At 36.1% G+C, this 20,989-nt stretch overlaps 3 protein-coding genes across 7 annotated transcripts in view; all 3 read right to left on the bottom strand.

The window, feature by feature from the left end:
- LOC105163546 (FT-interacting protein 1-like) lies at positions 7,656 to 12,111 on the bottom strand. Of its 2 annotated transcripts, XR_002287237.1 has the most exons (2): positions 9,350 to 12,111; positions 7,656 to 7,680 (listed from the first exon to the last, which is right to left on the bottom strand). XR_002287237.1 is itself a non-coding variant. In XM_011081948.2 (1 exon), exon 1 carries the CDS (start codon positions 11,736 to 11,738, stop codon positions 9,426 to 9,428), a length of 2,313 nt encoding a protein of 770 aa, XP_011080250.1. In that variant the 5' UTR covers positions 11,739 to 12,111; the 3' UTR covers positions 9,198 to 9,425. The 2 variants fall into 2 exon arrangements, 1 of the variants encoding a protein (XP_011080250.1); XM_011081948.2 differs by lacking the exon at positions 7,656 to 7,680 and having other exon boundaries at positions 9,198 to 12,111.
- LOC105163544 lies at positions 12,975 to 19,556 on the bottom strand. 2 transcript variants are annotated; one of them, XM_011081942.2, is made up of 13 exons: positions 19,322 to 19,556; positions 18,696 to 18,836; positions 17,650 to 17,698; positions 17,428 to 17,445; positions 16,284 to 16,387; positions 16,087 to 16,200; positions 15,674 to 15,724; positions 15,196 to 15,284; positions 15,030 to 15,090; positions 14,851 to 14,928; positions 14,650 to 14,760; positions 14,199 to 14,364; positions 12,975 to 13,113 (listed from the first exon to the last, which is right to left on the bottom strand). In XM_011081942.2, exons 1-12 carry the CDS (start codon positions 19,445 to 19,447, stop codon positions 14,236 to 14,238), a joined length of 1,071 nt encoding a protein of 356 aa, XP_011080244.1. In that variant the 5' UTR covers positions 19,448 to 19,556; the 3' UTR covers positions 12,975 to 13,113; positions 14,199 to 14,235. The 2 variants fall into 2 exon arrangements, with proteins under 2 accessions (XP_011080244.1, XP_011080243.1); XM_011081941.2 differs by lacking the exon at positions 12,975 to 13,113 and having other exon boundaries at positions 13,931 to 14,364; positions 19,322 to 19,555.
- The window catches only part of LOC105163545 (DNA topoisomerase 6 subunit B), an 8,692-nt gene continuing 7,781 nt past the window's right edge, over positions 20,079 to 20,989 (bottom strand). For all 3 annotated transcript variants that reach the window (XM_020694826.1, XM_011081946.2, XM_011081947.2), the window contains one exon: positions 20,079 to 20,604. In XM_020694826.1, the coding sequence (XP_020550485.1) occupies positions 20,458 to 20,604 (147 nt within the window). In that variant the 3' untranslated portion in view covers positions 20,079 to 20,457. The remainder of the gene's footprint in view (positions 20,605 to 20,989) is intronic.

The following is a 20,989-nucleotide window of genomic DNA, read 5'->3' as shown; positions in this document are numbered from 1 at the left end:
AAGATCATAGTTCCGAACTTTATTCTTGTCCAGCTCCAACCTCCGTATCACGAGTTCAAAAGAGAAGTTGGGGCCAGCACTGTGAGTTCCCCTGTACTTGCTGATGGTCTCAAGCCATAGCAGAGGGCTCTTGATGAATGTCATTGGAGAAAATAGTATAGCAGTTCCACCACTAACCAAAGCTGTGAAAAGCCCACCAATCAATCCCATGTCATGATACTGTGGGAGCCAACTGACAAGAACTGTGTTTGATGTGCTTCTGTATCTCCTCCGCATTAGCTTAACATTATGAATTAGTCCACCATGAGTTATCATAACTCCTTTCGCATCCCCAGTCGACCCTGATGTGAATTGAAGGAAACACAATTCATCAGTCTGGGGTACAACATTAGAATCCATATTTGCTGCAGGCAATCCTTTGGATTTTTTTATCCAAGAATCTGTGTGTAACCATGGTAGATTAGGCCACCGAGCAGAGCATTTCCCGTTCCTGCTGGAGAACTGTATCAAATTCTTTACAAATCCTGCTCGAACAGCTGAGTGGTAACCTACAGTTGAAAGAATTGCCACTGCATTGCATGATTTAGCTATGTTCTCAATTTTCAAGAGGGCTTGTCCGCCTCTTTGAAGTGGATCAGGTGGGAGAACAGGAACGGGCAGCACTCTAGCTCTTAAACACCCAAAGAAGGCATCAATAAAGTCGAGGCCAGGGACATGAATAAGGAGGACCCTGTCACCAGGCTTAAAGGTTGGTTTACGGCTGGACAAAAGCTTTTCAGCGATGCAAGCAGCATTAGCATGAAGCTCCCCGAAGGTCCGCTGGCTTACTACTTCTCCTTCATCATTTATCCAATTATAAAGAATCTTGTTTTGGATTATACTATGAGTTCCCCAGTGTTTCAAATAGCAATCAAGGCTTGACAGATCCGGGAACTCTACTCCCTTAGATTCATCTAGCTTCTGAGGGATCTTATCCAAGCACTCAGACTTCACTAAAAACAATCTCTGCAGAAACATTGGCCAAGTAAATCTAAACTCAAGATAAAATAAAGTATATTGTGATCTAATGATCTTGGAAACTTGACAGTTCCAAGTACCTTTACATATGGAAATCTTGGCAATGGACCGTCACATGCAAAATGCCTGCGAACCAACGCCATTGCATAGGAAGAATTCCTCTCTGTCAGCTCAAATGCCATGAGTCCACCTATGTAGTAAGTGTTCTGCTGACCCTGAAGTTCCATTTCTACTTTATCGTAGAATCCATTCTTGATATCTATATTGAAGTGAAATAAAGTAACTAAATTTCTACATATCTGAGATGAAAGCAAGAAGTTTTATCAGAATTACGCTACCTTGGCTTTCAACATGCGGAAAATACTTGAACCGCCGTTGCAGAACTATTCTTTCAACTTCTCCTCCCATTCTTTTGACTGCATCAATGGCTAGCTGTGTCACTTCTGGTCCCTTCATTTCAGCTGAGTTGCCATATGACCAGAACAAGAAGATATCAGTATCAGAATAGAATCTCTGCATCGCCACAGGATTTCCCATCGTTTGAGGATCGTCCATGAACTCTGCAAAGTAGTAAAATCCAACAGGCAAATGTTCCAGTCCTTTAATCTTCAACACGATCGTGTAGTAATCGATGGTTTGCACTTTACTGAAAAGCTCCTTTTCGAGCTCAGAAAGATCCAGCATGTCATTCTCAGCATCTGTATAGACGAAATGTTTTCTGGGCATCTAACAAACACAACTTAAATCAACATAAAGACTGCTAATGGTGAGAGCTGCAAACCTGCTAAGTTGACTGATGGTGATCTATATGTCTTTCCATACTTGAAAGGAAACGCCCCCGATATGATCATTTTATCAAATTCCAGACTTCTGGAATCTCCGTCATTTTGTTTGACATCAACACTGACACCAGATGGATGGCGTCTGATTGCCACTACTTCGGTGTTGCAGAGGACTTCTAGCGGCAGAGATTCACTGATTTTCTGCCAAAAACTCATGTATCCGCCTTTAAAACGTCTAATTTTTCCAGCCATAGATGTTCGAGTGAACTCATGAATGTAGGCATAAGGCATATCCTGGGGAAATCCATATCCAGAAGCAGTATATCCATATGCTACAGATTTAGGAACAGCTTCAAGTCCATGACCCTCAAGAAACTTTGGTGTCAAATCAGAAGCAAAATCACTCACAGCATGAACTCCAATTCGACCTGATTTCTTAGCCTTCTCCTGTGAGTATAGAATTCTACTATGAAACATGTCTGACATTGAACTTCTAATAACATAAAAACATTGACGAAACTAATTACCTGAAGTTCTAGTGTTAGTGAGATTACTGATACATAGTCATCTGCTACCTGGATGTCCTGATACTCCCCTGTCTGACTATCAATCAGGGCCAGTTTGTGGGAATCCATTTCTTCAAGTTCAGACCCCATTTCCTTAGCTAAGTGAAAAATAGTAGGGGAGCTGCTAGCAGCAAGGACTTGTCCTCCAAGATCATAAAACTTTCCTACAACATAAGAAACAGCGCTAAGTTTTCTAATGTTGCTGAAGAAAAACATCATCTCAAAATTAGTACAAGACAGCCTTCCATTTACCTTCGATATCTACTGATTCACACATTCCACTAACTGTGTGATACTTCTCCAGCACGGTTATGTTGTTGTAACCGAGCTTACACAGCGCATAAGCTGCTGACAGTCCACTTGGACCACCGCCTAAAATTCCGATCCTTGTGTTCACTGGCCAGCATGGATGTAGCTTTGAGAACTGATCTTCGACTGATTTCTCAGGCTCCATTCAAGCAGCCACCCTCCTCGCGCTCCCTGCCAGGATCCAATGAAAGTTTGAAGAAGATTTTATATATGACAACAACAACAGAGTTTCCAAATATTAAGGAATATTTGAGAAGAATACAAGACTATCAAAGGTGAAACAACTGTCACATATTTGGACAAGATCGCTTCACGGATCAAGTGTCTCGACGTTTACATGGGCAATCTTGACGAAGAACGAAAGCAGAACTATACCTCTCTGAGGAACAAACGGTAGACCGAACACTGCTGCAGCTGACTTATATTGTCTCCAGAAAGACAACAGCTCTGTAATTCCATCACCACAACAAGTCCATATTGGAAGTTAACGTAGCTGAATCAAGAAACGAAACACCCGACAAACCACTCTTATACACAGTACAACTAAATCATTGTTTATTAACTAACCCGAAAGCTGCTGATACGAGCAAAAAGTGAGTGTTTGATGTTTGCATGCACCAGTTCAAACCTCTACCCCAACAAGTGTACGTAGATGCCAAATGGCGGGAAGAAAAAAGAATTCTGACCGGAACTCCACCAGTGGCCGCCTACTATGCTGATCTCATGTCGAATTTTCGGCTTGCAGATGCTTTTATAGTCAAAAGGGTACGTGACAAACAGTTCAACTTATTATAGTAAGTCGTAGAAAAGTCTTTATTCCCTCGGTTCATCCGAGAATTTTACTGTTAGTGCTGTCTTCTTGTAGGAAATATTCCAGCTTTGTGCTTCTTGGGAAATTATTTTTCTTGGAGAATCTAGTTAAGTGAATTATATGCTTTTTAGTAGACAGTAATATTGGATTATACTCGGGCGTTCCCAACGATAGATCACCTTAGTGTTTGACGGTTTCATACCTGTGGGCTCTCTCTCATATCTTTTGTCGCAACTCACTTTTATGTCGCGTTTCGCATTTCATCGTATACACGTGTGCATTTTTTGTCACAAATTGATATTACTTAGAGAAAAAAATTAATGAGATGGTCATTTTATATAAAGATAAATTTGTTTGAGGGTATTTTATTCGATACATATTTTGCAAGTTTAATGTAATCTTTCCCCTGTGATATTGCAAATAAGCAAATTATTCATTCCTCTATAGAAAAGTAATAGCAATTTAGCTTCCTGTATTTTTTAAAATGAAGCACTTTTACCTCCTTAGATAGGGAGGTAAATGACTTCATTTTAAACAACATAGGGAGAAAAATTATTATATTTTAAAAAATATAACGAGTAAATTGCTAAAGATTTTTTTCACATAAGATAATTCGTTCATTTGCAATATCATAAGAGGATTACTTGTATTTTTTTCTCCATATTTTGCCTACCAGAAGCAGTTATTATAAGCCTCTCATACTTATGAAAATAGTATGAACACCGAATATGGATTTGATACATATCATCTTTAGTCTAAATTACATCGGCACTCCCTAAAATTTGCCCTAATTACAAAGATAAAATGAATGAAAAATTACACTCTCCTCTCATGAGATTTGATGTAATTACACATAAATTCTCAATAGTTTGGGAAATTACCTTTTACCTTTATATTCTATAGAATCTAAATCCCTGAGCCATTTACCTTTTATTCTGCTCTTGTTCTTAAGTTATTGTTAAAATATTATTTTGTCGTTATATCTATTATTATTTTTCTATTATTGATTCTGTAACATTAATTGTACTAAGAGTTCTCGCAACGCACGATTCATTTACAGTAGCTAAGGTTTAAGTTTCCTGGGGTTCACTACTGAAGAATTTAAACCCAACGAGGTTGGAAACCTATACTTCACTAAAATGTTACAGTCGCCCCTCTTTGTAATAATCTTTCACTTGTCAAATGTTAGCTCTGGTTCATTTCCTGCTTTTTTTTATTCAGTTTTACTACAATGCCCTTAAACCCAGACATTGGAAAAACAGTTCACAGGATAACAAAGTATTGAAAATTTCACCATATCCCTACAGGCTGCTGTTCCTTTGCAACAAGATTTACTGTGGGAATGACATGTCCGTTTTCCTCCATTGAACTTATGTTTTTGGCCTGTCTGCTGTCAACATCATGTTTGATGGGGATATATAAGTAATTATGTTAAAAAGACCAAAATACTTCGAATCCCGCGACCCGGATCAATGTTCATTTCTACTGTATCCCATTCTATAGAAAACCAGAATGACAAATTTGCCCCAAGGAATTTGTCACATTAATTCTATTTCCTTACTAGAGCAGAACTCATTGATTATATACGTACATATATATATATGGGGGGGGGTTAGCTAAACTCATTTTTACATACATTTGATTGTCGAATGAATATTTTCTCAAATAAAAAAATTTATATTTCAGCATATATAATTAGTTATCTGACATCATCTGAATTTTCCAGTTTACATAATAAGATCAATCATCATTAGCAATCTGCAACTTTTTTGAGTGGGTGCAAAATCCATGCTATATATAATAATTGTCTGCTCTGACTTTTCTCAACAGAATCAGGTCAATTTTTTTTTTTTTTTTTGAGGGGTATGCATTTCTCATCCCCATATGTTAGGATTTGTATTTTAGTCTCCACATATATTTTTCGTTCAATAATTAATAGAAAATATTGGAAATGCACGTGAGGATGTTAACAGCTCCCTTAAATATTAAACGAAAAATGCACGTAGAGACTAAAATTGAAAAATATTTCAACTTATGGGACATAATGTGCGAAAATCACATTAAAAATTTGTTTGGCTGGGATTAAAAGTGAGTATATAAGAGAAGTAAAATTAAAAATGGATGTATAAGAGTAGGTGTGGTGTTTGGTTAGAAAAAAATAGATGGAAATGAAGTAATGTATATGAAACCCTTTCAAAATCAAATTTTCTTTCCGTCTAAAAATGAGAGGAAAAGTGAACATATAAGGCCAAAAAAATAAAAAGTATATATTTATTATTTATTACTCTATTACCCATATATATAATTTTTCTCCAATTTATTTATCATTGCTAATAACACCAATATATAATCTTTAAAAAAAAGTAAATTATCAATAAAAATACTGATGTTTGAATTTAATTTCTTTATTTGAGGATTGGCAGTAATTTATATTTTATTTAAATTGAATAGTTTAGAATAAACGAACAACACTCATTCTGATGAATATTTTTATTAATAAAAGATATTTTTTGCTCTAATTTGATGGATTGTTTTATGAATATTTTTATTGATAAGATTTTTAAATTTTTTATGTACTAAATTTATTTTAGTACAATATTAACTTTTTTATTTTCTAATGCAAAATAAAAGGAAAGGGTTAATTAGTAAAATTACAAAAATTAATTTTTTCTTTTCAATCTATTTTCCTTGTACCAAACAGAAAGAAATATTTGATATTTACCTTTCTTCCAATCATATCAAACAATTTAAAGAAAAATCATTATTCTTTCCCTTTCCCACGTCTTTTTATTTCTCGTCCCCTTTTTACTTTTCCTTTCCTCTCACTAGAACCAAAAGTACCCTAAATAAAATTAAATTAAAAAAGACCCTGATATATGGGACCAAAAATATGAAATTCCCTTTGTTTTCTTTTTTTTCTGGTTCGTAGCCGAATGGCCCTTCTCTATAAATTCAACAAGTTTAAAATTGTATTACAATTGTATAATTACATTAAGATGAAGGCTAAAGTCCTCATCAGTTATAGAATTTAATTAATTCATAACTTGCCATATTTACAATTTATAAATTACATTTAAAAAAAGGGTATAACCGACAATTCAAATTAATTAATTATTTATTGAAAAAAAAATGAAAACATCCTTCACAAGACGGAAGCAATAACGTATTAATTACAATAAGAAATATTATTTAAGGAGGGATTGCTTGTAATTTCGTCTAATATTATTTTAGTGTGATAAAGAAAAGCAAAAGTTGAGTTTTGTTCATATAAGATTTTTTTTTTAGTATGTCATCGAATGAGAGATAAAAAAAATATACTAATCATAATTGATGTAACGTGTAAAAAATATTAAGTAAATAGAAAAAAAAAGGATAAATTATATTAATACCCCTTCAAATACACAAATATTTTATGCATTTATAAAATTACAAGTGCACCCTACGAGGGTACTATTAGTATAATGTACGTCAAAGAGGATTTGTGTAAACTTTTGTCACTGAATAGAGGATGTAATTATAATTACAACTAAAACCTCAAACGACATAATTATAATTTTACAAAGAGGTCTATTCTTAAAAGGATATCAATATAATTTACCCAAAACATAATGATTATAGAATAGTGATTTAATGTGTTTATTTTTAGGATAAAATACAATTCACCTTGCGTTATTGAAAATGTTCAAAATACATCCCGTAAAAAATAAAAAAACTAATAAAAATTCTGTTATACATCTAACTATTAAAATTTTCAAAATATATATCAACGGCTTAATTTTATTAATTTTTAAATCAAAAGTCCAAATTCAACACATATTTAATGGTTCAGATTTTTTTAAATTAAATTAACGTCAAGATTCAATGTGCAAATATTTATTATATTTTTATTTATTAAATATGAATAAAATATTTAAATATATTAAAAATAAATGTATATATCATATTCTCCAACCCACCATCACCCTCCCACCCCACCCAACTCCGCCTCCTCACTGTCGCCGTCGTCGCCCTCATCGCTGCCGTCCTCCTCACAGCAACTGACGCCTGGCCGCCGCTGTCCGCATCCTCCACGCCCCATCGTTGTCCGTCCCTCGCTCGTGGCCGCGCCGTCCTCCTCCTCCTCCTCCTTCCTTCCAATCTGGCTCCTCCTGCCCTCCCCTCCCACCCCTTGCCGCGCCGGCGCTTCTCTCTCTCTCTGTATATATATAAAATATATATAAATAAATATCTATTTTAAACATATATAAGTACATATATTAAATATATATATAAATACATTTAAAATATAATTATAGTTTGAATAACATTGGTAAGATCTGAACTATTCATTTATATCAAATAACATCTAATGACAAAAAAACTATGGATAAAAATGTCATTTAAAATAATAAAATTAAAAAAAAAAAGAAAAGAAAAGAAAACGGCGCGTGTAATGCACCTCCGAATCCGAGAGGGTTGTTTGTTATTTTTTAAATATCACAGGAGGAGTTTTTAGTGTTTGACAAGAAAAGAAGATTTTTTAGACATTTTTAAAAACACAAGGGAGTAAATTGCATTTTACCCCAAATATAAACAGACGTATATTGAAATAAAAATAATTTAACGAGAGGAGATGAAATTAAAAAATAGAGATAATTATATTTACACCATTAACTATATTCTATTTACACAAATCATTTTCATTTTTGCGTAATAATAAAAACCAGCTCTGCAGTAAAAAAATACGGATAGTTTTTGCAAAGATGTTGACGTTTTTAGGATGTATGTATAATTTTTTAAAAAGTAAGGATGATTTATGTAAATAATTTTGATATTTTTTGTGGGTGTATTCATAAATTTTTAAAAATTATGAATAATTTATATAAATAAATTATAAATTAGGAAATATAAGCGTAATTATCCCTAAAAGAAATATCTCTCCTAAGGTTCACCGTTTCTTAGGCTTTATTCTTAACTTGGCTTGATTATCAGATTTATTGTTTTGTTATAGACAAATGAAGGCAGATGAAGATATCATGCCTTTTTCTCTTTATACTTAAATTGAAAGGAGTTATGGCCTGACCCAGACATTCTACCAAACTCACCCATTTCTCTAATATTCTTTATATATAGTAGCCGTCGTACCACGTGGTTTTTATATGTATATAATAAATAATATTTTATATTTTTACAATTTATTATGAATAAAAATATATATATATAAACTAATATATCATATTTTTTTTAAAAAAAAAAACAGAAAGAAAGAAAGCAACAAATAAAAAAAAAAGAAAATCAATTAAGGGTATTAAACTTAATGTTGCGGTGTCATAAATGCTGTTTGTGAAAAAAAATACTTTTTCTTTTTATATAGTATAGAATAGATATACATATAAACATATATAATAAATTATTATGTACAAGAATCGAACACGTGGCAGGTTTAAGAAATAATTTTTTCTAAGGTTTGCATAATCATATTATAGGCTTCAACGCACACAACTGGAATATGCTTAGACCTGAAATATGATAAAAGTAATTGAAGAATTGGTATCCAACTCTCAAAGAACTCAATATGTTTTTTATGAATTCCCAGCATGGAATTTGTATGTATTTAAAACAAATAGATTAAAACAGGGTATATGAGGTCCAAACGGAAATTACGAATTAAAATATGTTGGGAAAAAAAATAGAGAAAGGAGATGATGATAGATTTTCCTATAACTCCTTGAGCCACGATTTGGACTTTTGTCGATTCAAAGGCTCTCAAAATGCAGCCGCACCTCTTGTTCTATGTCATTATTTGATTTAAACGCTTAAGATGGAATTGCCAGAAGCACATATACCATAGTTAAACTCATGGAGTTATGAGTGGAAGTTAGTACCTTCTTGCTACAAATGCTGATCAATAACCAACTGCGATATGTAAACAATGCATGAGCAGCACTAGAGCTGCACTTCTTACAGCATAAGATCTGATCTTGCAGGCAATCTCTTGAAGAAGTTAGTCGATGGGGGCGGAACCTTGCTCCGTAGCTTAGGATGCCTTAATACGTACAACCCCATCAACAGTATCACGATTTGAAATGGCGTGATGTATAGCACAGAGGCAGCAGACAGGCAGAAGGCGATGAACAAAGCTGATGCTCTTGGATCTCTCCAGCTCAAAAGAGACTGAAACCTCTCCCCCTGCATGGCCAGGTCACCGATCACGGTTTGGATCCGTCCCCCTATACTTCTCAGCCGATCGTATCTCATCCTCACAACGTCGGATGACTTGGAAGTTGGGAACGTATCAAATTCTTCATCTAGTTCATCAGGACCAACGGCGTCAGCATGTGAGAGTCGAATGTCCATGTGGGGAGGGTGCCTTGGTTTCCATCTGTAGTTCCAAATGCCAATAAAGAACAGGTAGAGGAATAGAGTGGGGAAAATCAGTTCAGGGTAGAGGATTAGTATCACAAAGAGAATGTGAATGAGAATGGTTGTGAGGGGATTCTTCCACTGGCATATCTGATCAAACCATTTTGCAACGGCAACCACCCCACTCATCACGTTCATTATTCTCACAAAGTTGGCTTTAGCCTTTCTTACACTCCAGATATGGGAACCAACGACGAGCATGTATTCTATTGCCTCTTTCTTTAACGGCGGTTCTGCCCTTCCCAGCCTTGCTGAGACTATTTGAATAGCCTGATACCTCAACACGTCGAGCTGAATCACAGATAACGGATGAACGTAATGCATTTTGGGCAGTAATGGATGAGTGTACTTCTGCAGCATATTGAGATATGATGTGCACGAGAACCTCACAGCCAACTGAACTTCACCCATCTTTTTCACCCCAGAAGGTTTCAGTGCAATTAGAGGATACGAGTGTGTGTAGACACGGTCAGTTTCAAGTGTCGATAGCCTGATTCTTACCTTTCCAATGCTGGTGTCCACTCCCCCTTGTAGATGGCCATTGTCAAACACCCCAATTGTGATCACAGTACAAGGATCAAATACTTCCCAGGTATACTGCTCGTTCCACTTTGGAGAAACGCTGTCAATGATGGTCCTCGTTCGTACCCATTTGGGACCGTACTTTGCCACACAATAGGCATCAGTGGTTCCCCGGCCATCTTTCGATTTCATCAGTGACAGCCCCGTGGAACTTATTATTCCCAGCTCAAGAAGCCCAATACTCGACTTCCAGAGCAGCTTTGAACTAGGTCTGTAGTCACTGCTATAATAAGTGGACTCATCCAATACATGATAACCACCATCCAAGCTGATCCTGAGATGAATCTTGCTTGAAAATTTAGCCTCCTTCTTCTGTCCCTCCACAAGTGGATGTTTCTCAAGATTATGCCACTTAGCCGGTACAGGCTTGTTGTCCAGCCGCCTCGAGACCGAGTTCAATAACATCACACATCGTCCCAAGATCTCGTCTTTGTTTGGCGCTATTCTATCCTCCACAGTTATGACTAATGGATCTTCAAATGGTTCCGCAGCTACAAAAACTAAGTCCTCATTCCAGGAGGGATTCACGCTTTTCACTGAAGAAACTTTCGTTTTCAAAGCCTGATTGCCAAGAACCACCTTCACACAGACTTCAGGTGGTCTACTTTTATCGCTAGGAAGCAAGTCCTGGCACTGAATTACATTAACTCTAAGATACCAAAGCCTCGGCGAAAGGTACACCTTCCCTCGGATTTTGGAAACACCCTCGCTGCCAACGGCTGCTGCATCAGAATGCCAGGCATCAGAAAACGCCTCATCGGCCTGAGTTCCTTTCCAGAGAGCAAGCATGATCTCCCCCTTCTTGAGCTTTTCACCTTTCTTATCTTCCAGCTTGTACCACTGTGGCGCCAGGGGGCTATCAGGCGGAACACGTCTAGGAATATCGACAAGATCAAATGAAACTCTGCCAGCGAAATCATCCAGGACGACATCCTTATCCTTCACCACCACCTCAACGTGTGAAGCCTGGAGCTGCTCCTGTGCAAAAGCAAATACAAGATTCCATTCCGGATTGGACTTCTTCTCGAAATGCTTTGTGACACCCTTGTAGTTACCAAGCTTGACTTCGACATAAGGATCACAGGTACCCGTAACATCCTTACCTGGCAGTTCCTTCGCTCGCACAACCCGGACATAGAAATACTCCATCTGCTCAACGAGGTCATAGGCACAAACCACCTTATCACCACCAATTATCACCCCTGAACCAGCAATCTTAGGAGCTGTCTGCTTCAGAGCAAACTCTTCGGGTACTGGAAACTTCTGCATTTTCTTATCTCTACAGGACTCTTGCAAATGCCAAACAGATGCAAGAATACCAGTTCAAACCAGAATTCGGGTTCTTGGAGCAAAACAACTGAGGGGGGGTGGGGGGTTAGTGCTTAGTAGTTCAGAGTTGCTACAACTATCTTGGAAAACTGTGAAAACTTGCATCACTAGGAAAGATATCAAGACTTTTATTGTAAAGAGTTGGTCTCTGAAAACATTATGTTAGAAATCCTGACAGGGTGTGATTGGATGAATCTTTACAATATGCAGAAATCCTGACAGGATAAAACCTAATGTTTGTTTTCCTTACACCATACAGATTTCGTTTGTCATAGGAAACAAACCCCACATGCAATGACCTCTGTTGCTTCTCTGCTTTTCCATTGACTCTTTCTCAAACTCTTTTTTCCTTTTTTATATTTTATATATGAAACTCAAAGCAGTTAGAAGTAATAACTTCGAGGCCTCGAATTGTTGTTCTTCACATATGAATTGGGCTGAAGAACATAGGAATAAAAATAGAAAGACCATTTAAATCAAAATAACTGATCTTCTAGCATAGAGAGAAATCAAACGTTAGAGAGATCATTTGATGGTAATAAACTGATGGATGCCTAATTAGTACGATGCCGTAGTTGATGTGTGGATAACTAGGTTAGACACACCTACAACGACCATCAGAATTGAAATGATCCGATTAATAAGATCTTATTCAAGTGATAAAGTTGAAATTTTGTAATTTTCAGTTCACGTATGCTATGATTTAATTGTTATGTTTCATTGTTCCTTTTTTTTTTTTTCTAATGCATCCCTTGATTTGGAATTAGTGATGCATTTGATCAGCTTATAAATTAGAATGTAATCTTAAAATAGTATAATGAATTGTATTTTGTATTTAAAAAAAATAATTTGAAACTATCGAAGACGTCAAATCCACATGTGTGCATTTGGTAAATTCAAACTGCATTTCCCATCAGATTGAGATGAGAATGACATTAAAACATTTTCAATGAAAATATATATAAACAAATATGTTGTTACTTTTATTACTATTTCAAAAACTGAAACAAAATCGGGTGTAGAACATCCCACTACTTGTGTTAAAACTTACAAATACATACCCAAATATTTTAGTTTTTTGAAAGAATTCAAATACTTATTTATCAATTTACTCTTTTATTTATTGCATTCAATTATTTTTAGAAATTTAATGAGTTTATACATTTTAGCAATGGCATAATTAATGGAAAGTAGATCATCCCTCCATGCATGTTTATTCACATTTTGGTCGTATAAAAAAACATATGAAATGTCGAATTATCTTTATTGAGCAGCCTTGTCGCAATTCACGAGCAGCAAATAACATCCGGAATTCCTGTTCGAAAATAAATACAATCTGAAATTGGCACTTGAGAAATTAATCTCTCACCAGTGTTTAAGAATGCTGCTTGCATTATGCAGACTATTTTAATCAGATGATGTAAACATATGTGTAAGGTACACTGATCTGTGTCTTAAATCTAATCTTCATGTCATGCTGATTTTTGATAAATAATTATAGTGGCCCCATGCATTAATCCTGTAGGACGAAATCTGTTAGGCATTAAAACCACATTTGCAACGTTTTTAAATCCTGTAGGATTAAAAAGTTTACCCTGCAAAGTGCGGGACCAAAAGTGTCGCACCTCCTCTTTTACGGGATCAAGAGTGCAATTTTACCTTGATAATTATACCTAATAATTGTGTCGATTAAACAAATAGATCCGTACATTAATCTTGTTAACATAATTTGCAGGTATCAAGAAGACAGTAGCTCGATATAAGACCCCGAAAGTACATATAAAGATCTAATAAACCTAGATCAAGAACTGAAATTTACTGAAGTAAATGCATAATCAAGATTTTGAGTGTATGGTTTTGATGAATGGGAGGTCTCATGGGTCCAAAACCAACTAGTTGACTCAATCAATGGCGTGCTGTTCTCATCTCCATAAATATGGTCTGTATCATTTTCTAATGACAATTCACACAAAATAATGAGAAAGAAATAGGGTTAGTTGAGATTAGTCAAGAAACCAAGTCATTTTCCTTCAGCCAACTTGCTATCTTCTTATCTTCTTCTGAACGAAATTTGTTTTGATTAGGTGGACTGCTATTGGCAATCAATGCGGGAGAGGTTGCAGACAAGAACATAGTAAAGTGACTAAGAATGTAATTATGAGGGTACTGTCATCCCACACTATATGAAAATGAGAGACATAAGCTCAAACGTTGCCTTCTCCCTTGCAAGTAAAGATACAGACATCCTGATACAGGGTTTTTCAAATTGCATATATTCAATGTATCATGGAGATGCTGCTTGATCAGGTTAAAGTGAGAAAAGAAGTAAAATTTAAATGTGAATGAAGTTGTTTTAATAGTTCTACTATCGGAAACAAAAGCCAGTTAATTCTGGAATACCTCATGAATTGCACATGTCTCTTGCTAAAAACGGAAGCTAAAACTTTTTTACTTGGACAGCCACGCCTTGCCTCTTCCCAGATTCAAGCATTGCATCCAAAACAGCAACGTCTCGGGCGCCTTCAAGGAAAGAAATGCGAGGCTCGACCTGGTGGCTGCCGTCCTTCTGCAGAGGGGAAGAAAGTTTTTGGTGAATAGTTCTAATCTAGAGATTATATAATAATAGTACTAAAAGATCTAGGAGACGCAATAAAAAAGTGTCAATACCAAAGAAGGGAGGTTTTGAGAAACAAGAAATACAGAGTCGTATGAACCAACAGAAACCAGCAGCCTAATTAACTTACTTACATCTTTAGTTCTGTGTTTTATAGAAAACATAGATCATCTGTATATAGAAACAAAGGCAAACAAAAGAGAGAGCCAGTCGTGTCATTCCACAATTCTGCATTACCTTTAGGTTCGCCTGTGAAATATCTGACAAGAAAGTTTTAAGCTCCTCAGTCACGCCGCTGAATGGGTAAAACCAGCTTTTGTTTTGGCCATCAGCCGTAAAAAGAACAACCTATAATCGTATCAAGTTCAACATAAAAGATAAGTATATATCGAATAGCTCAACTGAGAGTAGGAGATCAGAAAAGTGAAAAGCATTTACTGTGTATCCATGCTTCCCATCCTTGGATCCTCGCTCAACTTGTAACGTCCCCTTCAAGCCCACAATTCGCCACAGCACCTATGAGTCAAACAGTGAAACTGTTGTAAGTTTTCCAGCCTCAAGTTCATATTATCAGATAGACGGCATTGTTAGGACAGTGGTGACGATTTACATAATACCTTTGGAGATCTAGATGATACAACCATCACAAAAACTCCAGAACTCCCATCCTCCAGTTGACTAGATGAAAATGGAAAAAACAAAAGCAACATGAAAAAATGCTAAATTTCAACAGTCAAAAGTTTAAACTGCTCGTAGATCAGTAAATGCATCAAAATTTCTTACATTGTTGAGGAGATATGATCAGGGGCAGGCAAAGTTGTATCAACATGAGAGGTAATAGCTGAAACCGAAGTTATTTCACACCCAACCAGCTTTCCATATGCAAGAGAGAGATTGTCAAAGCTATAGACATGGTCACCGGCATGTGAATAAGAAAACATCCCAGTTGAAAGTCATGTTCAGAGTTATACAGCAATTTGTTAAATTTTAGTCCATATTGCAAGTATACAGGTTTACATTACTAAGTTAGGAAAATAATTCTAATAAGTTTTTAACAGTACTGAGATAATGAGGTTCTCCAATAGATCTTTATCCAACTCTTTCATTAGGTAGCTTCTTATTCGAGTTCATTATTTCAGCCATTAGAGAATAGCAGAAGATGAGAATTTCTAGCTCTTAAACTATTATATGGTTTTCATGCATATAAATTTGTTTCAGTGTAAAGAATCATTTGGATGCAAAAAGTGGAAGGTTAACTCACCATTCTTAACCCAGAAATGAAATGCACACCCATATCTAGAATGAAACCCCCCTGCCAAAGCAGGAAACATTTCAGTTCAAAACAATATAGGATCAATTTTCAGCCAATAGATAAGAAAGAAAGTGACTTCAGACAATATAAAAAAGTTGTCTGGAAACAGATCGGTATCATAAAAGTAGCATTCTTCTGGGGCTTAACAAACATATAGGAACATATTGCATTACAGTGTTGACTTAATAAGCAAGATAATCTGGCACTAAAGAAAAGCACTGGTATGCAGATGAAACAAGAACAATGTGAATTTGAAATTTTGTAAACAAAGTTGGTTGATGTGCGAAAAATACTCATCAACAGATCCTGATGAGTTGCCAGAAACCAGCTAGCTGGGATTAATTTTACGCAGTAATACTTACAACAAAGTCGCGTCTCCAAGAACTTGAAAAGTATGGATTTGAGCTATTCATTGATCCTTCAATAATGACATGGATATTAATAACGTCTCCAATTTCAGCCATCAGTTTTTTGCCCTGTAAGATCCAGAGTTCTTCATCTACTTATGACGTCAACATATAATTATATATAGTCAGCAAAGACCACAAAAGTGAGGTACCTCCACAAAGGCAGGTTCAAAACGATAGTTTTCAGCAACTGCCCAAATTGGAGCGGGTTGTAAAGAACTGTAGCTTGATATCGCTGCATTCAGCTCAGTACCAGCTGAATTGGTAAACCAGTGATCAATTTCTGATAATCATTTTCAAAAAGCATTATATCTTCCCAAAGACACACCCACTAGCACATATGGAGGCATGGGGTGAAGATATCAAGAATCTTACGACATGTGATTTTATGAAGTGCAGTTACAGGATTTTGAGTTACAAAGGGAAGGATGTTATCAAAATCAGATGAGAATATTGAGATGAATTTAAAGAAAATCATTTGCATTCGGAAGACAGAAACAGAGATTGGTGCATAGTTCAACATCTTAAACAAGAAACAACTTCTTCTGAATTATGAACTTTACAGTTTTCGTACTATTGTTATTTGTTAAGAATGAGAGTTCTGGCATCTCACTGGAGCATCTGGGATTCAATAGGACACAACTTGAGAGGCATTAATTAAGTGATCACTGGATTAGTACATGAGGCAGACTACCCAAGATGAACTCAGGAAAACACCCGCATTTATACTTGTTAATTTCTGGTCCAAATCCTAGTAAGCACATGTTTAGATGTAGATTCAAACTATATGAATAAAGGCTTCTCACTTAGTATAAAGGATCCAAAGAATATCTCAAAGCTTTATCTATCATAGAAGGCTGGTATATACATTAGTGAACTATGCTTAAACACTTCGGCAAAACCAGGGAATTATAAGTTTACTCCCACCACATTTTAGCACTATCTTTACTTTTTTCTTGTTATTTATTACAGGAATTGATAGAAAAAATGGTTATCTTATGCATTTGCCAAATGCCAATAACAAGGCCAAAGTGGTCCAGATTCTGTTACAAGTCAAGTTGCCATATTGAGTTCTTTATTTATTATAATTATCAGACGTAATATTGAAAAAATGATATTAAAACAGAAATGAGAAACAGAAACACGGTCACCCAAGAATAAGGGGAATCAGCAAGATTTTGAAAGGAAAAAAATATCAAAACAAAAATCAAGATAATTAATTAGCTCCTGAACATCAATCATTCACTCCAAACTCAGATAATAGGTACACATATAGGAAATCAGTATCTTACTTACACGCTGCAGCAGGTTTCTCTTCAGAACCAGAAGTTGCGAAGACGCATGCAAGACATGCATAAAAGATACTGTCAGTCAACCCTCATATAAGCAGTTGAAAATCACATTTTAGAGCTGATGAAGTTATGTCAGGTAAAAATGAGTATAATGAACTTCAAGAAAATCTCCACAATCTTCTAACAGGAAATATATATTTTCTTTATAATTCTAATAGCTAATCACCTTGCAGGACATGTTTTCCACTCTTCAGCAACCTCAGTGACATATCCACCTGAATAAATGGTTCTCTTATGAAATATGGCACAGATCACATGATAGTAATAGTTGAAGAAAATATCTGTATCATACAGAACGCAATGCTGCACTTTAAAGTATCCAGCCAAATAAGCACAGGAAGTTTCGGTATAAGACATGTTTCTAAAAAGCGATGAAATTTGTTCATGATTTTTGCCACCAAGTCACCACTTGCTCAGACATGAGATTGCAACTTACAAAATGCCCATGTTATGTTTGGGTATTGAAATCTCAGTCAGCAAAACTTAGCTGTAATGATCAGAAACGAGCAAAATAAAAATGAAACTTTGTTTTGTGGTAGCATAAAAAACATCAGACTATTTATTTTAGGAAACTAGAAAGACGTCGACTCAATAAGACCATATAGAAATCCCCATGTCTCTCCAGCTTACCTACCAACCATGATATTGAAGTAATATAATCCCAACTGTCAAAGCTACAAAAGGAAACTTAAAGGGATATGACACATGCAACACCACATGATAATCCAGAAGGCATTTAAAAACAGAATTTAGATAGTACCACTGTTCAATACCACCAGACATATATCATCTATGGACTGTTTTAAACCAGCTGTGAAATCGTGAGTTACAGAGTGCATGCAAAATGCAAATATATTTGATATCTTAGAACTATACCGGATTACAACTGGTACCACTATGAGTTTGTTCCTGCCACTCAGAACCCACTTTTTTTCCTGCTTGAATGAAATAGACATTTTCACCTCACGCTGAAACTTAGTGGAGAGCGTATAAGTTATTTCTCATAAGAAAGCATGCCAGCTACTTGCAAAACACACTTTTTAATACAACACTTCCTACTCGACTAAGAACAACACGAACCGGTCCATGCTTCATGGTGGCATCTGGCTTAAGTTTCTAATGAATCTAAATGCAAAATGGAACGTGTAGATGTCATGCAAGTCCGAATTACACAGCACAAAAACACACATACAAACAGAGAGGAGAATTTGCCTGAGCCTGCCCTGCAAGGACCACAGCCACACCAATGATGGAAGCATCTTGAATGATCTCCTCGAGTCCTGCCTCTCCCCACTTACATTCCACATTTGGGAAAAACTTTTTAGCAGTCTCAACAGCACCTCTGGCTGATTCCTACACAGACACACTGTGCGGTTAATTTTGTTTCTCTTCATGCTCACAACAACAGAACAATCTTCCACTTCTGGTATTCATAATATCCATATACACAGAAAAGCCAAAAAAAAAGGGAGCGACTCAACCAGACACATAATAGACTTTAGGCAATATTAAATCTACGTAGGATTCCAGAAAATATGCATTGAAAGAACAAATCAAAAGAAAGACCATTCCCTGAACTTCGACTATTGTCAATCCCAAGAAATTACAGCAAATAAGAGAAAAGCATTACTACTTTGTACACAACCCAGAACCATTTTCTCAACGAACGCAAGAAAACCAGACAAAGAGATGCAAGCTTTATCTATAATCACAAAAACAAAAGATAAAATCAGACGCAAGAACAGCATTTCCCAGCGACCCAGATTCGAATTTCAACAAAAAGAAAATGAAGAAAGCAGGTGAATAATAAAAAGAAAGACACGAGATGGAATGATTGCCTCAGAGCGGCTCCAAATGGCTCTTAGAACTAACAAGTTGGAGATTTCAGCTAATCTGGGAATGTAAGTATTGCGGACAAAGATGCCGGCGCCAATAATGGCTATCTGCGGCGGCGTCTGCTCCATTGATCGGTTGATGATGGAGTGGGAGCCTCGGATCTTGGTCTCAGACTTTGTAACGTTTCTTTCACACTAGTTAGTCCAGTTTAGCTTCTTTCTTGGTTTTTGTAAGTTATTTAATTAGTTGAAAATAGTACATGTAACTGTGAGCGTCGCATGAACCCTTTCTAAATTGCAATGAAGAAAATAAAATATTTAAATTTTTATTAAGTAAAAAAGTTACTACTTAATAGTATATATGACATTATTTTTATTCCAAACAATCTATTATCGTTATACCTTGGAACATCAAATGTGAACACAACAGGACCAATCTTTCTACCGAATTGCCGGACAGCTCTGCATATTTGGCTCAATTATTTATTGGAGGTTTTGAGTTCAAAAGCAAGTAGACGTGTCAAAGAAAATCTCTTTCCGACATTTATAGTGTACAGTTGAAGGGTTGTCGTCGATTTTACCTCGCATTAACCTAAATATTTGAACAGGGGAGAGTGATGAACCTGAAAAGCTACAGGAAAGTCAGAACATTCTTCCAAGATTTACTTCTAGCATATGGTATATGAGTATTACATCGAGAGTTTCAAGCCTTCAGAATCAGAAAAGAGAGCATAAACTTGATCGTTCCATGGAAAAAAGCTCGGAGGTTTTCTATACCCAAAGGATAAACAAGTACAATTACACACCTTGTTAATATTGCGACTTTCAGTAGCTATATCAACTTCTTTGTCAAACTAAAATCAAGGAATAGGACTAGCAATGTACAATTCATGGGCATTTTCACCGTCCTCCAATCATATAGAGACAAGTGTGATCGTGGACTGGGCAGAATTTCATTGCCCGAAATATAAAGACGGAAAACAAGCTGGGCAAATACAGTATTGGACCTCCTGTTGATGTAAGACGAATATCCTTTTAAACTGGTAATGCATTCGCATATTCTCCTCTCGGCCCTCCTATCTTTCATCGTGTATGAAACAAAGCGATGGCAAAATAATAGTTCAAATGTCTGATAATACCTAATGGACAAGCCTGAAGACGAACACGGGGCTGTGAAACTCAGTGAAATTATATTCAGCTTGCAGTGGTGGAATGTATATGTCTTCTCTGGGTTCCTCATTTACACCAGTCTGTGTTGCATATTCCAGTGCCATCTCATAGTCAACCTGCATTGATATTTTACACAAGACATTCCATAATGATTCTTAAACAGCAAACGTGTCAAACCAAAAGGATGAGCCAACAATGTATGAAAAAGGCGTCCATATTTTGTGAGAATAGTGAACAATGGCAGCAAAAGGCAATTGCAGGTCTCCTCCGTCTCATATTTGAAATTCCTCCACTTTCTAAAAGTGACAATAGTCATGAGCAGAAGTCAAAAGGGGGCAAAGGGTCAAGGATATCTGGTAACAAAGAAGCATAAGGTACAAATCTCCAAGGTTATTCCTTCAAAGTGAAAGAGAGGTCCGGAGTTGCAGTATCGGCTTCAAGCTATAAAATACAGGCAAGTCCACCAGTCAATCCTACTCGAATTGGAGTTGGATAACATTG

This window comes from Sesamum indicum, linkage group LG6 (genome assembly GCF_000512975.1).
Source record: "Sesamum indicum cultivar Zhongzhi No. 13 linkage group LG6, S_indicum_v1.0, whole genome shotgun sequence".
NCBI lineage: Eukaryota > Viridiplantae > Streptophyta > Magnoliopsida > Lamiales > Pedaliaceae > Sesamum > Sesamum indicum.
The sequence above is the reverse complement of the archived record's forward strand: the minus strand, read 5'-3'. Positions and strand labels throughout refer to the sequence as shown.

What these genes read in the sequence shown, in the direction of transcription:
- LOC105163546 (XM_011081948.2), bottom strand. Translation starts at nt 11,738, where the DNA reads ATGCAGAAGTTTCCAGTACCCGAAGAGTTTGCTCTGAAGCAGACAGCT.
- LOC105163544 (XM_011081942.2), bottom strand. Translation starts at nt 19,447, where the DNA reads ATGGAGCAGACGCCGCCGCAGATAGCCATTATTGGCGCCGGCATCTTT. An exon ending in TCCTTGCAGGGCAGGCTCAG is followed by an intron (nt 17,699 to 18,695) that starts GCAAATTCTCCT and finishes CCATTTATTCAG; the next exon opens with GTGGATATGTCACTGAGGTT. An exon ending in CTTGGAGACGCGACTTTGTT is followed by an intron (nt 15,725 to 16,086) that starts GTAAGTATTACT and finishes CTGCTTTGGCAG; the next exon opens with GGGGGTTTCATTCTAGATAT.